The 14,571-nt window shown below is 53.9% G+C and overlaps 2 protein-coding genes across 10 annotated transcripts; one reads left to right on the top strand and one right to left on the bottom strand.

Moving 5' to 3' along the window:
* Nucleotides 1-10,466, top strand: FCHSD1 (FCH and double SH3 domains 1). 2 transcript variants are annotated; one of them, XM_033180848.1, is made up of 20 exons: nt 2-95; nt 326-423; nt 1,029-1,074; nt 1,479-1,546; nt 1,884-2,019; nt 2,106-2,242; nt 2,394-2,457; nt 3,319-3,447; nt 3,892-4,014; nt 4,182-4,277; nt 4,696-4,815; nt 5,226-5,330; nt 5,483-5,644; nt 6,273-6,401; nt 6,479-6,562; nt 6,731-6,848; nt 6,983-7,203; nt 8,338-8,425; nt 9,687-9,742; nt 9,881-10,466. In XM_033180848.1, exons 1-20 carry the CDS (start codon nt 75-77, stop codon nt 9,944-9,946), a joined length of 2,067 nt encoding a protein of 688 aa, XP_033036739.1. In that variant the 5' UTR covers nt 2-74; the 3' UTR covers nt 9,947-10,466. The 2 variants fall into 2 exon arrangements, with proteins under 2 accessions (XP_033036740.1, XP_033036739.1); XM_033180849.1 differs by lacking the exon at nt 8,338-8,425 and having other exon boundaries at nt 1-95.
* Nucleotides 10,384-14,568, bottom strand: RELL2 (RELT like 2). 8 transcript variants are annotated; one of them, XM_033180856.1, is made up of 8 exons: nt 13,733-14,568; nt 13,057-13,296; nt 12,595-12,660; nt 12,433-12,499; nt 11,803-11,988; nt 11,157-11,532; nt 11,010-11,043; nt 10,386-10,782 (listed from the first exon to the last, which is right to left on the bottom strand). In XM_033180856.1, exons 2-7 carry the CDS (start codon nt 13,238-13,240, stop codon nt 11,011-11,013), a joined length of 912 nt encoding a protein of 303 aa, XP_033036747.1. In that variant the 5' UTR covers nt 13,241-13,296; nt 13,733-14,568; the 3' UTR covers nt 10,386-10,782; nt 11,010. The 8 variants fall into 8 exon arrangements, 7 of the variants coding, with proteins under 7 accessions (XP_033036748.1, XP_033036743.1, XP_033036744.1 ...); XR_004430024.1 differs by having other exon boundaries at nt 10,384-10,782; nt 11,010-11,532; XM_033180857.1 differs by having other exon boundaries at nt 10,384-11,043.
* Nucleotides 14,569-14,571: the final 3 nt, after the last annotated feature.

The following is a 14,571-nucleotide window of genomic DNA, read 5'->3' on the forward strand; positions in this document are numbered from 1 at the left end:
GGGCGGGGCTCCACAGTGGGCGGGGCTTCCTCGAGTTCCGGAGTCCAGTCGCTGGCCGCCTTGCTGGAGCGGAGATGCAGCCACCGCCCCGAAAAGTGAGCTTGCTCCTGAATGGGGACTCCTGGCGGACTGGGGGAACGGACGGAGCTAAGGAGGCACCCGACTTGGGGTGGGAGACGGGAAGTTGGAAGGGATCAGACCCCAAACCAGAAGTAACGAGGAAAGAGCTCAGCTCCTCCCTGGCCCCGCCCCCTCACCGCTCCCTGCGCGGAGTGTTTTTTAGGTCCTTGCGCCCGGGGTCTTCATCCTCTCCTTGCCCCCGCAGGTGAAGCCGGCCCAGGAGGTGAAGCTTCGCTTCCTGGAACAGCTGAGCATCCTTCAGACCCGGCAGCAGAGGGAGGCGGATCTGCTGGAGGACATCAGGTAGCCCCCTAACTCTCTTCATTTACACTCACCTTCGTCGTTGTGCGCCACTTCTCCCCAACATACATCTGCCGGGGTAGAGGAACAGGGGCCAAGAGCTCCCCAGCCGACCCATCCACAGCCCTCACCCTAGGCCTGGCCTCTCCAGATACTGGATAGGAATGCTCCCCAACCTAACCCCCCCAGCTTCCCCCGCACATAAACACAGGAACTCTCCCTCAAAGCCCTTGACTCCACACCACTGCCCCCAACCCCACAATCAACCTTAGAGCAGAATCCCTCTCCCTCTTCCAGACCTGTTGGAAGGCTGGCAGATGTCGTACCCAGGCCCCCATCAATCTTCACCTCTAAGCCCACAGATGAACCTCTGGGTTGGGGAGGATCCTGCTGGGGCCCAGGGCAGTAAGGTGAGGGTTTCCTGTGTTGCGGCTGCACGAGGTGATCTCAAGGACTCCCATCAGTCCCATTCCCTCTGGGTGCAGTTACGCTCTAGGAACCTGGCCGTCCCCCGCTTCTTCCTGCCCAGAGTAGAGGACTGAGGATGGGAGAACATGCCCAAACATAACCTTATCCCCCACCTCACCCCCCACCTGCAATCTCCGCAGATCCTACAGCAAGCAGAGGGCAGCCATTGAACGGGAGTATGGGCAGGTATGGGACTTTTCTCTGTACCTTACCTCTTGTTCCAGTCTCCTTTACATCACCAGTAATGTCTGTCCATATCTATCCCTATTGTGGTCAAGAGCAGATGCCTAGAGTCAAGCAGACTGGTGTCAGATCCCTGTTGTGTGATTATAGCCATGTGGCCTTGGACCAGTTAGTTAACCTTTCTTGACCTCAGTTTCTTTCTCTCTAAAATGGGAATAAAAATAATACCTTACCTTCATGTAGGGTTGTTGTAAGGATTATACAAATTAATGACTATAAGGCATTTAGCAAAGCAAGTGGCATGTAATGTACCCAAAGGATGGTATGATTATACTCTGATCTCATATTCTCCTAGTTGGGGTGGGTCTTTGAAAGGGAACTTGGTTCTGTGATGGCTTTTCCACCAGGCACTCCAGAAACTGGCTGGCCCATTCCTGAAGAGGGAAGGGCACCGGAGCGGCGAGATGGACAGCAGGTGGGGGCGGGCCACAGGGACCAAAAAGTGATGGGGAGCTCAGCCCCAGGAGCCTGTGGAGATGAAGGCCTAGCAAGTGGGGAGGGCACATGAGCTGTAGGTAGAGCTGACACAGCAGCAGCAGAGGAGCTGACCCAGCAAGGACACTGTGGGTGGGGTGGAGGGCAGGAGTGAGGCTTGTGGCTGAGCTAATGGGCTGATCGATTGATGGGCTTACAGACAAGGGAGGATGGGAAAGCACTCTTGTCTCCCATGGTGTTGGTCTGGGGCAGGGGTGGTCTCATGAAGCTGTGGAGTGCTCTCCTCCTCAACACAGACCTTCTCTGGGGAGGGGCAGGACAGTGTTCGGTGCCTGGCGCTGCCTGCTGGATGCCACCGTGGCTGGGGGCCAAACCCGGCTCCAGGCGTCCGACCGATACCGTGACCTAGCAGGGGGTACAGGGCGGAGCGCCAAGGAGCAGGTGCTTAGGAAGGTATGGCTCAGAGGATGGGGTGAAGGAAGAGCTGGCTTGGGACCAAAGGTGGTCTAGGTCAGGACTTTGTGTATGCATCCCAATAGGGAACAGAGAACCTCCAGAGGGCGCAGGCTGAGGTGCTGCAGTCTGTCCGGGAGCTGAGCCGAAGTCGGAAGCTGTATGGGCAGCGTGAACGTGTGTGGGCCTTGGCACAGGAGAAGGCAGCTGATGTCCAGGCCAGGTGGGGTCATGGAGAGTGAGGAAGCCCAAGGTGGGGGAACAGGGAGGTGGGGCTGTGTAGGGGTGGAGCCAAGTCACCAAAGCAGGGCCTGACTCTGATCTCATATTCTCTCACTTGGGGTGGGTCTGACTCCTTTCCCTCACCTGCACAGGCTAAACCGAAGTGACCATGGGATCTTCCACTCTCGGACCAGTCTCCAGAAACTGAGCACCAAGGTTCGATGGATGAGGGCATGAGTGTGGGGGCAGGGAAGAGGAGGGCAGAGTAGTCTAGTGGTTTGGAACCTAGGTGCGTAAGTATGAAAGACTCGGTTGAATCCAGGCTCTCCTACTTCCTGAGTGGGTGACCTTGGTTAATTTACTTGATCTCTCTGAGCCTTATTTTCTTCTATAAAATGGAAAGAATACCCTTCTTTTTCAGTCCTTTAATATGCATTTATTGAGGATCTGTATGTACTAGGCACTGTTCTAGACACTATGGATAAGTGGAGAACACTACCAATGGAGTTCCTGCCCTCACAGTCTGGTTAAGAGAGACAGACAGCAAATAAATACTTAGATTAAGATGAAAATAAAACAAGGTACTATGATAAAGAATAACAAGGGAGTAGAATTTAGAGGGAGGCCTCTCTGAATAGGTGGCCTAATTGTCAAGAAGGAGCTGGCCTTGCAAAGATCTAGGGGAGGAACATTCCAGAGAGAAGAAATGATGAGTGCAAAAGCTCTGAGGTGGGAATAACTTTGTAGGCTCGAGGAACTGAGAGAAGGCCAGTATGGCTGGAGTACTGTGAGCAAGGGAACAAGCACTTGAAAAGACGTCAGAGAGGTTGTGGGGATCAGCTCATACTGAACCTGGTGGACCGTGGTAAGGAACAGTGGATTTTATTTTAAATGCGTGCGGAAGGTACTAGAGGATTTTGAGCAGGAGTTGTGAGTATGCAACATTTTTAGTGTAGTGCCAGGCACATAGTAAGCACTCAATAATGTGAGAATCCATTCTGGATCTGGCTTCTCAGTTGGTCTTGGAAGGACTCAAGGGGTCTAGGGCTTCCTATTGACATCAGTTTACTCTCCTAGCTGTCTGCCCAGTCAGCCCAGTACTCCCAGCAGCTGCAAGCCGCCCGCAATGAGTACCTGCTTACCTTGGTGGCTACCAATGCCCACCTCGACCATTACTACCAGGAGGAACTGCCAGCTCTGCTCAAGGCCAGTCTTAACCCAAACACCCCTGTCCCTCAGCAGGGAGGGAAAGGAGGACCTCCCCCTTGCTTCTTGATCCCCATGACACTGGGCGGTGCCGGGGATCTTGTCTACTTACAGTGGGTAGATGATGGGCTCTGGTTCTGCTCCTAGCTGGCTGCATGGCATTGTACAGTACACGTAACCCTTCTGAACCCCAGATTCCTCATCAGGGATAACCCTTTCTCTGCCTGTCTTATAACACTAGTGGGGCTCAAAGGAGAGAATGGATGTTAAAGTATGTTTTAAACTTCTAAGTGCTCTGCACACATGAAGGGCCTTTCTCATGAAGAATGTCTTCTTTCCTCCTTCCTATATCTCATGACCATCACCTGTCAAATCTGGAACGAGCCTATTTTACAGTAGAGATCTAGGGGAAGGGTGGTGTTAGTATCTTGGGGTTCTTTCTAGGCCCTTGTCAGTGAGCTGTCAGAACACTTGAGGGACCCCCTGACCTCCCTCAGCCGCACTGAGCTGGAAGCCGCAGAGGTCGTCCTGGAGCATGCCCACCATGGGGAGCAGACAACCTCCCAGGTGAGGGCTGTGGCCTCTAAGAGCTTCCCTAGGGATCCTTTTTACCCTTCTCTCCCAATGCAGCCCTCTTTCCTTCACACATTGTCCTTTTTCTTCCAAGAAGTGCTAGGGACAGGGTTGGAGAGTGAGCCAGTGAATTAGTGACTTTGACTTTTCCCAACCCCTAGGTAAGCTGGGAGCAAGACCTGAAGGTGTTTCTTAAGGAGCCTGGTGTATTTTCCCCCACCCCACCTCAGCAGTTTCAGCCAGCAGGGACTGATCAGGTGAGACCTTCCTGCTTGTTGGAACCAGGCCACATAAAAAGGGGACTATGATTTAGGCCTCCTCCTCCATTATCCTTGTCTTTATATTAACTTAGTGAGTGTTACACCATGGAGAGGGGGTTTCAGAATTCCAGCTCACCTCCCTCCCACCAGGACACACACACACAAAATACACCTCAGGCCACCTTTCAGTCACTTGACTGCACCATCTTCTTCATTCTACCTCTGTCCCTCGACCTGGATCCCATTTCTGAAGCTCTCTATCTCTGTGTCCACATTACCTGTATCCATGGCCATAGGCATGTGCCCCTTCCTCTTTGTCCTTGTCCTTGGAGGTCAAGACAGAGTGGAAAAAGGAGGGAACTGGAGAGAAGGAGCAGCCTCAGGTCCTCCTCACAGCACCCCCTGACCCATTCAGGTGTGTGCCCTGGAGTGGGGAGCAGAAAGCATGGCTGGTGAGAGTGGCCTGGAGAAAGAGGCTCAGCGCTTGACCAGCCGAGCTGCCCGTGACTACAAGATCCAGAACCATGGGCATCGGGTGAGGTGGGGGGCACAGGTGTCATGTGCACCTTCTTGTCTCAGCAAGAAGAGCTGAGAGAGGGGATCTTGGAGCCATTGAGGGTGTCATGGAGCTACAGAGGGGAGGGAAAGGTATTGTAAGGTAACAGTGTGGCACAATAGTTAAGAACACAGTTTTTGGAGCTAGACCAACATAGGTTCAAATTCTCTTCTGTTGCTTCCTAGTTCTGTAACCCTGGGTAAGGGAGTGACTTAACCTCTCTGGACTTCAATTTCCTCATCACTAAAGTAGGGCCAATAATAGTGCCCACCTCATAGGGAAGATTAAATGACATAATGTATGTGATGCAACTAGCAAAGTACCAGTCCTGTAGTAAGTCATGCCCCACGGTATTTGCACCCACCCCTGTTCTCTGCCTTCCCAACCAGGTACTGCAGCGACTAGAGCAGAGGCGGCAGCAGGCTTCAGAACGGGAGGCTCCAGGCATAGAACAGAGGTTACAGGAAGTGCGAGAGAGCATCCGCCGGGCACAGGTGAGGCACACCCCTGAGGTTAGAGATCCCACCTTCTCAGGCAAGCCCCACTCCCTCTACTCTTTCTGATGGTGGGAAGGAGGGAAGGGAGAAGCAGAGAGTAGACACTGCCATCAGCCAGGTTCCACTAACTTCCTTCCTCCCCATGCCAGGTGAGCCAGGTGAAGGGGGCTGCCCGGCTGGCTCTGCTGCAGGGGGCTGGCCTAGATGTGCAGCGCTGGCTGAAGCCAGCCATGACCCAGGCCCAGGATGAGGTGGAGCAGGAGCGACGTCTCAGCGAGGCTCGGCTGTCCCAGAGGGACCTCTCTCCAACTGTGAGCTCCTCCCCCGACACTACCCATCCTTACTTAGAAGGGAAAAACTCCAGTGGAAGGCAAACCCTATGAAACTGGAATCACAGTTGTGCCTAACTCAAAGGGTTATTGTGAGGTTTAAGTGAAATCATTCATATATCATTCTTTACATAATTTCTGGCATAGAATCCTCGGTAAATTTTTATTATGAGCATAATAGAATGATTAAGAAGTAGGGTTCTGGGGCAGTCTGTAAGGGCTTTGAGTACCAGCCACTCCACTTATGAGCTGTGCAATCTCGAAGAGTGACTTAATTTTCTGAACCCCAGTTTTCTCATAAATAAAGTGAGGTTAATAGTTGTGCAAAACTATTAGCACTGGGTCATTATGAAGATTAAATGAGACAATATATACAGGATACTTTGCATTGTGCTTGGCACATAGTATGCACTCAATTGCTGTAACTCTGCTATTACTGTTGTTATTATCCTACTCTGTGGGGGCTGTGGTTGTATACATGGTGAGTGGATGGGTGCAGCTACCTTGGAGGGGGATCCATGGTGTCCTTTACAGGAAAGATGGAAGAGTGGGAGATAGAACCAGTGCTTGAGAGCGGGCCCCATATGAGGTCTGTTCTTTGCCCCTCTAGGCTGAGGATGCTGAGCTTTCTGACTTTGAGGAATGTGAGGAGACAGGAGAGCTCTTTGAGGAGCCTGCCCCCCAAGCCCTGGCCACTAGGCCCCTCCCCTGCCCTGCACATGTGGTATTTCGCTATCAGGTATGAATGGGGGTGGGGACCTTTGATGGGCAAGGGTCAGGGACAGCCAAGTCCTGAATCTTTCGTGTGTGACCCAGGCAGGGCGTGAGGATGAGCTGACAATCACGGAGGGTGAGTGGCTGGAGGTCATAGAGGAGGGAGATGCTGACGAATGGGTCAAGGTGGGTATGGGACCCTGGGCTGTGACCTTGGGTTGGGGGCAGTAGGAAGGACTTCTCTGTGGCCCCCATGGACCCTTCTAGGCAAAGCTAGAAGCCTGAGTAGAGGAGAGCCAGGGTCATGGACTGCTGAGGTAAATCTAATATGTGTTCACATTGCTGGGTGAGCAGGCTCGGAACCAACACGGTGAGGTAGGCTTTGTCCCTGAGCGGTATCTCAACTTCCCGGACCTCTCCCTCCCAGAGAGCGGCCAAGACAGTGACAATCCCTCTGGGGCAGAGCCCACAGGTAAGAAAGGGAAATTTGGGGTTAGGGGACCCTGGGTATGGTGAAGAATTGTTAGGGGTTGTAGCCCTGGGGTGTCACGGTCTTGGGGCACTGCCACCCACCTCCCTCTCACCGTCTCTCTTGGGCCTCTGTAGCATTCCTGGCACGGGCCCTGTACAGCTACACTGGACAGAGTGCAGAGGAGCTGAGCTTCCCTGAGGGGGCGCTCATCCGTCTGCTGCCCCGGGCCCAAGATGGAGTAGATGACGGCTTCTGGAGAGGAGAATTTGGGGGCCGTGTTGGGGTCTTCCCCTCACTGCTGGTGGAAGAACTGCTTGGTCCCCCAGGGCCACCTGAACTCTCTGAACCTGAACAGGTGAGGCTTACCTTTTCCCTGAACTCCCCAGGCACCTCTGGGTTGACCCTTCCACCCCAGTAAAGCCTCATGTTCATTTAAATGCCCCCTCTGCTCCCCAGGTTTACCTCCTCTAGTGGCCTGGGCCTCCCCATCTCCTATGGGTGGGCAGGGGAAAGGGAAACCAAGGCAGCCTTCATAGGAGTTTGGGGATCCTACTTTAGTGCTGGATAGATCTGAGTTCAAATTTCTATTGTATAACTTGGGCAATGATTTAATCTCTCTGAGCTTGTTTCTTCACATGTAAAATGGGGATAATACCTACTTTAGCAGGCTCACTGTCATAATCTGTCATAATTAGAGATAATCGAGGTAAAGCCCCCCCCGCCTTTGTTTTTTGAGATGGAGTTTCGCTCTTGTTGCCCAGGCTGGAGTGCAATGGGGCGATCTCGGCTCACTGCAACCTCCACCTTCCGGGTTCAAGCAATTCTCCTGTATCAGCCCCTTGAGTAGATGGGATTACAGGCGCGTGCCGCCACGCCCAGCTAATTTCCTATTTTTAGTGGATACGGGGTTTCTCCATTTTGGTCAGGCTGGTCTCGAACTCCTGACCTCAGGTCATCCGCCTGCCTTGGCCTCCCAATGTGCTGGGATTACAGGTGCAAGCCACCATGCCTGGCCGAGGCAAAGCCTTTAGTGCAGTGGAATGCAGGTGTTTCAATATAAGATACCTATTGTTACAATGTATATACATACAGCAGAAAGAGAATAGGAGTGGGCATCAGGAGAACTGGGTTCTAGCCAGCACTCTGCCAATAACTGGCTCCGTGATTTTGGACCTGGCTTAACCTAGGTCTCACTTCTAACATAGGAGTCATATTAATAAAAATGCCTACCTCATGGGGTAGTGGTGAGGATTGACTGAATTAGTACATGTGAAGTGCTAGAAGAACACTTGAGACATAGTATACATAAGCGTTCAATACATATTGTCTGTTGAATATCTGTCAGCCACACCCCCCCATCTTAATGCAAGCATTTGGCCACTTCCTGTGTTGGGAAGTGATGAGGAAGGAACTGAAGATGGGATGAGAGGAAAAGCTGGTAAAACCTCCCCACGTGCCAGGAATAACTCTGTGCCCACCCCACCTCCAGATGCTGCCGTCCTCTTCTCCTCCCAGCTTCTCCCCACCTGCACCTACCTCTGTGTTGGATGGGCCCCCTGCACCTGTCCTGCCTGGGGGTGAGTGGAAGGAATTGGGAGCCCTGGGAGGCTAACAGATAGGAGGAAGGAGGAAGCTTGGACTCCCAGGTCACGTTCTGGTCCTCTCCATGCCCTCAGGCATCTTGCAATAAGGCCTGTTGCAGCTTGGTGGAGAGCACTTGCCTGGGCTCTGGAGCCAGGCTGACTGGTTCAGATCCCACTCTGTCATTTCCAAGTGTGTGACTCGAGGTGGGATTCTGAACCTGTCTGGGCCTCAGTTTATGTTCTTTATGAGGTAAGGAAAAGGTACTACTAGCTCATTGAATTGTTATGAGAGTTAAAAAAAGATGCCTGTGGACTACACAGCATTGTGCCTGGCACACAGTAAGTATTCAGTCACTATTTTAAAAATTAGCTAACTTCTCTCACGGTGTCCTCCCAATATGTACCTTTTGCTCCTAGTGTCCAGATACCTAGCTTTGTATAATTTTTTCTGATGCCTACTTTTTTTATTTTTTTAAATGTCTATAGCAGTTTTATTTTATTATTATTTATTTTAGATTCAGGAGGTACATGTGCTTATTTGTCATATGGATATACTGCATACTAGTGGAGATTGGGCTTCTAGTGTACCTGTTACTCAAATAGTGAACATTGTACCTGATAGGTAATTTTTCACCCTCACCCCTGCCTCGATTCCTACCTTTGCCCCCTTTGGAGTCCTGGGAGTCTGTTATTTCCATCTCTATGTCCATGTGTACCCGTTGTTTAGCTCCCACTTATAAGTGAGAACATGCAATATTTGGTTTTCTGTTTCTGAGTTCACTTAGGATAATGGCATCCAACTCCATTCATGTTGCTACAGAGGACATGATTTCATTCTTTTTCATGGCTGTGGAATGCCTGCCTTTTCTAAAACCTTCTGGTACTTCCACCTTGTCCACAAGGAGTCTCCCTCCCTGGAATTACCACCATCTCCACCACCCCAAGTTCACTTTGCATGACTTAGCACTTAGTCATTTATTGTGTTTGTTGAGGTTTCATTATTGGTTTCTTGATAGCCATTGGGGTGGAAGCGCTATGTATCCTATCTCCCTTTGTTTTATACCTGGAGCAGAGCTGATTATACAGCAGTTGCCCAATAAATGTTGAGGACAGTGGATAGAGTGATGGATTTTATGGTCTAGGATGGTGACCATTAATTTAGCAAATATTTATAGAATGCCACTGTCCTAAGTGCTGGAGATACAGCATTGAACAAAACAAAGTCTGAAGACTGACTTGTGGTTCTTATTTCCAGACAAAGCCCTGGACTTCCCTGGGCTCCTGGACATGATGGTACCTCGACTCAGGCCGGTAAGGGCCCTTGCCTTGGAGGAGATTGTATGTAGAGGGGTTATTCCAACCAGTCCTGTTTTGTCTGCAGGGCTGAGGGAATAGACAGGTATACCCTTAAGGGAGGACTCTGGAGCACTAACTGTGTGTTCCCTACAGATGCGTCCACCACCTCCCCCGCCGGCTAAAGCCCCGGATCCTGGCCACCCAGATCCCCTCACCTGAAGGCCAGGGAATCCTTGACCCCCAGTGATGCTGCTGTCCCTATCTTCAAGCTGTCAGACCACACCCTCAATGATCCAGAGCAACACAGCCAAAACCTGGAATCTCCCTTATTTCCACCCTCACCTCCAAGGGTAGAAACTTGCCCCTTCCCATTTCTGGGACTGGAGCCCACTCCTTTTTTTCCCATTGTCCTATCATCTCTAGGACTGGAACTACTCCTTTCTCTTCTGCCATCACCTTATCTAGGGTGGTGAAATGCCTGAAATCTCTGGGGCTGGAAACCATCTATCAAAGTCTCTAGTGGTTCTGGCCCACCTCTTTCCCCACCCTGGCTCCGTGACCCACCCCACTCTGGATGCCAGGGTCACTGGGGTTAGGCTGGGGAGAGGAACAGGCCTTGGGAATCAGAAGGCGCTGGAGCCAGGATGCGAAGCAGCTGTAATGGTCTGAGCGGATTTATTGACAATGAATAAAGGGCATGAAGGCCAGGCCAGGGCCTGGGCCTCTTGTGCTAAGAGGGCAGGGGGCCTATGGTGCTATTGCTTTAGGGGCCCACCAGGGGCAGGGGCCTGCTCCCAGCTGCCACGCTCTATCATATGGAGCGAGGTGTTGGGGAAGGCGGGTCAGGCAGCCTGTTGCAGGCAGGGGAAGGAGAAGAGACTGAGGGGCCATGACCTCTCCTGAGGCCCCCAGCCTGAGACCGTGTAACTCCAGGTGGAAGTAGAGCTGGTCCCTCAGCTGGGGGGCAGTGCTGTCCAGTGGAGGGGAGGGCCTTCACGCCCACCCACACCCTGGCCCTGCCAGCTGGTAGTCCATCAGCACAATGAAGAAGGAGACTTGGAGAAGAGGAAGAGTAACAGTGTTGCTTCCTGTTCAAGCTGTATCCAGCTTTTCCCCTGGGGCTGCAGGACCTTCCCTACCTCCACCACCAAACCAAGGGGTTTATAGCAAAGGGTAAGCCTGCAGTTTATACTCTGGGGGTTCAGGGAGCTGAAAGGCTTAAGTAGTTTAAGTAGGTGATGGGAAGATGAGATTACCTCATTTAGGGCTCAGGCAGACTCACCTCACATACCCCCTGCTCCCCGTGGTAGAGTCACCTGAGAGAAAGGGGAGGGGTCAACGAGAGAACAGGAGTAGGTCATATCAGTGCCCCCCAGAGTAGAGAGCAGTAAGAGCCCAGCCCAGTACAGTCCTGGCTGTGTTTTCCTACCTGGTGATCGGAAGTGTCCGGTTTGCTTTGCTGCCCATTTGCCTCTTGAGTGGGCAGCCCTGGGCTTAGGCCTCTCCCTCTGTCCCTCAGTGTTGGCTCTGCAGAAGCTCTGGGGTTCCCTTCAAGTGCACAAGGGGCTAGGCTGCTGTCCCTGAGTCCTCCATTCTGTACTGGGGGGCTGGCTAGGACCTGGGGCTGTGGTCTCTCAGGGGGCAGCCTCTCCATGGCAGGCATCCCTGCCTTGGGCTGCCCTCCCCCAGACCCCTGACCACCCCCTGGGTCCTGTCCCCCACCAGAGCCCCAGCTCCTGTCCGTGGGGGAGCCATCACGGTGTTCATGCAGTCCATAGCGCTTCTCAATGTGTGTCACCCGGAACCTGGGAGGGGAGGGAACACTGGGGTTTAGGACCACAACTCAGAGGCTGCTTGGCCCTCCCCTCTGACCAGGGACATCCTGAGTTTAGTGGCTACTTCCCTCTGGCCTAAGGTAGGGGAGGCCTCCTCAGATAGTGGGGCACATTGTGTAGCGTGACTTCCGCTGGAGCTCCCAGTCCAGGAGGAAAGAGCCAAGGCCCACTTTTGGGATCAGGTGCCTGATCATTGGGCCCCCTACCTCAACCTCACTTTCCATGGAGCACCTGCCCCACCTGCCCACAGAGAACACAGTGGTCTCCCCTGTCCGGGGGCGGCTTTTTCCTTCCTTGGAGCGTCCCTGACGGACAAGTGGCGGCCTCTTGCTGCGGCTGCAATGGATGCAAGGGGCTGCAGAGCCCAGGTGCACTGTGTGATGATGGGAGGGGGCTCCGTCCTGCAGGCTGGAGGTGGCATCCACACTGGACAGCAGGGAGGAGGGGAGCAAGGGTAACATTTCCATTCCCTTCATGTTTTGTTTCTTATGTTCTTTCAGCATGCTCCTTAAAACCCCAGAAGCCCCAATTTCCCCAAACCCCAACATTTTTTCTTGTGTTTATCTAATAAATTCAATATTAAGATGTTAGTGACCACATGTTCTTCCTCCCAGGGCTGTTTGCTAAAAGGAACATTGCTTAACCCAAAGGAGTGGCACTAGAGGTAAATGTTAGGTTTGATGACATCTAGATGAGAGAGATGTTTTGAAGGAATCGAGATTTCTACAAAACTTCTTTCTTCCTGTAAGTTAGCCAGCTTTGCCCTTCCCCCAACCCCATACATGCAAGGAGACTGGGAGAGGATTGTGCTGGAGGAGAGGATACTCTCCAAGGCAAGCTAAGTCATGCTGGCCCTTGTTTCCAGCTCACCTGGACAGCTGCACTGTCCCTTCTCCTTCACTGTCCCCCAGCATCTCCTTCAAGGCCTCAGCATTAGCTGAGGGAAGAAGGAAAAGAGGGAGTCAGTGAAGGTGGAGGTCAGGGCAAGAGAAGGTTGGAGAAGGAGGGAGCAAGGGGCTATGCTAGACCTACCTTCATTTTGGATGATGCAGCGAACAATCCTCTCTACTGTGTCCTCATTCATGTCATCGTCCTCAGCTGAAGGATAAAAGAGATTGGCAAGGAAGCAGGGATGAGTCAGCTTTGGGGGATCATTACCTGGTGGCTCCCATCATTTAGTGCTTAGGACATACCCTTTTACCTACTTGCTATCATGCTGGACCTCAGCATGTCAGGGACCAGAAAAGATGGGGACACCAATGCAAGCCCAAGACTACCATCCAGAGGACCCTTGCTGCCCATGCTGCCTTCCCTAGTTTTGCTTTCAGAGTGGTGTCACCCCATTTGCTAACTCAAGAGTGCATCACTAAGCTTCCTGAGCAGGCTTGATCAGGATTTGGCCTGGGTCTGTTGGTCAGGTAGGCAGAGGTGAGGGGCAGAGGTGTGGGGAGAAGGGTGAAAGGTTACTGAGCCAGGGTTCCAGGCTCCACTCACGGGGCTGAAGCTGGGCATCGTCAGGCTCGGAGCCCCTCGACGTGCGGCAGCGGTAGCCCTTCTTCTTGAGCACGTGGCAGATCATGAAACCTACCAGGCCCATGAGGAAGAAGACCAGCACAAGCAGGAAGAGCATATACAGCCCATGCTGGGGCGGTTCCAGGTCAGGCTGTGGTTCCGACATGAGGCCCTGGGGGGCGAGCGCGGGCCAGGGCGCCTCCTGGGTTTAGGGGGCTGCAGCTGGGAATGGGATAGGGGTAGGAATGCAGTCCTCAGGATTTGAAACAAGCACGTCTAAGACGTCCGGTTAAGGTCCGGCTCCACCCGCTACCCAACCGGGGAGCTGTCCGGGCCAGGGGTGCTGTTTCGTCAATACGGCCCAAGGCAAGAGGTCAGCGGCTACGCAAGCTCTCTACCACGACCCTGGTCCCGCTTCCCCGACGCCCCGAGCCTTCCCCTTTCCAGCTTGTTCGCGCTTCCGTCCCTCCCAAGGACACTGCAGCACGAGATGGGACGGAATTCTTAGGCGGCGGGAGCAGAAATCGTGCCTGAGTCAGCGCCCGCACCTCCTCCGCGCCGGCCTGAGCCAGGCCTTTGCAGCCCACTCCTCTCAGTACTCCCGCACCCCTCTCCCTTTTTGGTTTCTCCCACCCTGACCACCTGGCCCACCCGGTACCGGTGATTTGGTTCTGGTTCCGGCTTCCGCTCAGGTTCCGGCTCCAGGGGCGTCCTAGTGCGGCTCGGGGCCCCCGACGCCCTTCCGGCGCTCATCCCTTGATTCCTCCCCTCCCCCTTCGCCGGCTCACCGGCCCCGGGCTGTGGCTGCGGACACCCGCGCCGTGGCAGGCGGGGGGAGGGAAGGACAGAGAAGGATGCGGGCTGAGAGCGGCGGCAGGCTCCGGGCAACTCCGGCCCTGGGTCAGGGAGATCGCCTCCGCAGCTGTCCTGGCTTCCCAAATACCTTCGCCCGTCGCGGGCCCAGGACCAGGAGGCGGAGCGCAGGTGTGCGGGGCGGAGAGCGTGAGCTCTGCGCGCGCGTGACTGCGCCTGGCCCCCCCGGGGCAATGTGTGGAGCCGAGTCTAGGTCCGGGTAGGGGACAGGAGGTCCGGCGTGGGTGTTGTCCACTGGTCTATCCGGTACGCCCGGCTTAGCTCCTGCCCTCAGATGCCCCGACCAAGCGAAGAGTCAGGAATCTTCCCCGAGGGCTGGGGGAAGCCGGCTTTCCGCACCTCTGAGGGACGGAGTGGCGGGATCTTCCGAGCTTCCTAGAGAAGTGACCACGGCCTGCGCCCGGTTTGGGGCAAGCGGTTGGATGGGATGGCTCAGCTTCCCGAGGATCTAACCCCCGGCCGGAGAGAAATGGCCCTCGCATCCTAGGAGCGATGCTACCAGTTCCCCGCCCAACCCGGGACGCTCAAAGCCCCAGCTCCCGGGAGAGCGGAGCCAGGCGAGGGGCGGAGCTCCCCCGGGGGCGTGGCCTGGGTGTGGCTAGAGGCGGGGACCGCAACGCCCAG

The sequence above is a fragment of the Trachypithecus francoisi genome, unplaced genomic scaffold (genome assembly GCF_009764315.1).
Source record: "Trachypithecus francoisi isolate TF-2019V2 unplaced genomic scaffold, Tfra_2.0 Lachesis_group2, whole genome shotgun sequence".
In the NCBI taxonomy this organism is placed as follows: Eukaryota; Metazoa; Chordata; class Mammalia; order Primates; family Cercopithecidae; genus Trachypithecus; species Trachypithecus francoisi.

Excerpts from the sequence above, each read along its gene's own strand:
- FCHSD1 (XM_033180848.1), top strand. The coding sequence starts at position 75 with ATGCAGCCACCGCCCCGAAAA. Across the intron at positions 2,243-2,393 it reads GCAGCTGATGTCCAGGCCAG|GCTAAACCGAAGTGACCATG; the intron begins GTGGGGTCATGG and ends TCACCTGCACAG. Across the intron at positions 8,426-9,686 it reads TGCACCTGTCCTGCCTGGGG|ACAAAGCCCTGGACTTCCCT; the intron begins GTGAGTGGAAGG and ends TCTTATTTCCAG.
- RELL2 (XM_033180852.1), bottom strand. The coding sequence starts at position 13,240 with ATGTCGGAACCACAGCCTGACCTGGAACCGCCCCAGCATGGGCTGTAT. Across the intron at positions 12,500-12,594 it reads CTGCATCATCCAAAATGAAG|CTAATGCTGAGGCCTTGAAG; the intron begins GTAGGTCTAGCA and ends TTCTTCCCTCAG. Across the intron at positions 11,533-11,802 it reads ACTGTGTTCTCTGTGGGCAG|GTTCCGGGTGACACACATTG; the intron begins GTGGGGCAGGTG and ends CTCCCCTCCCAG.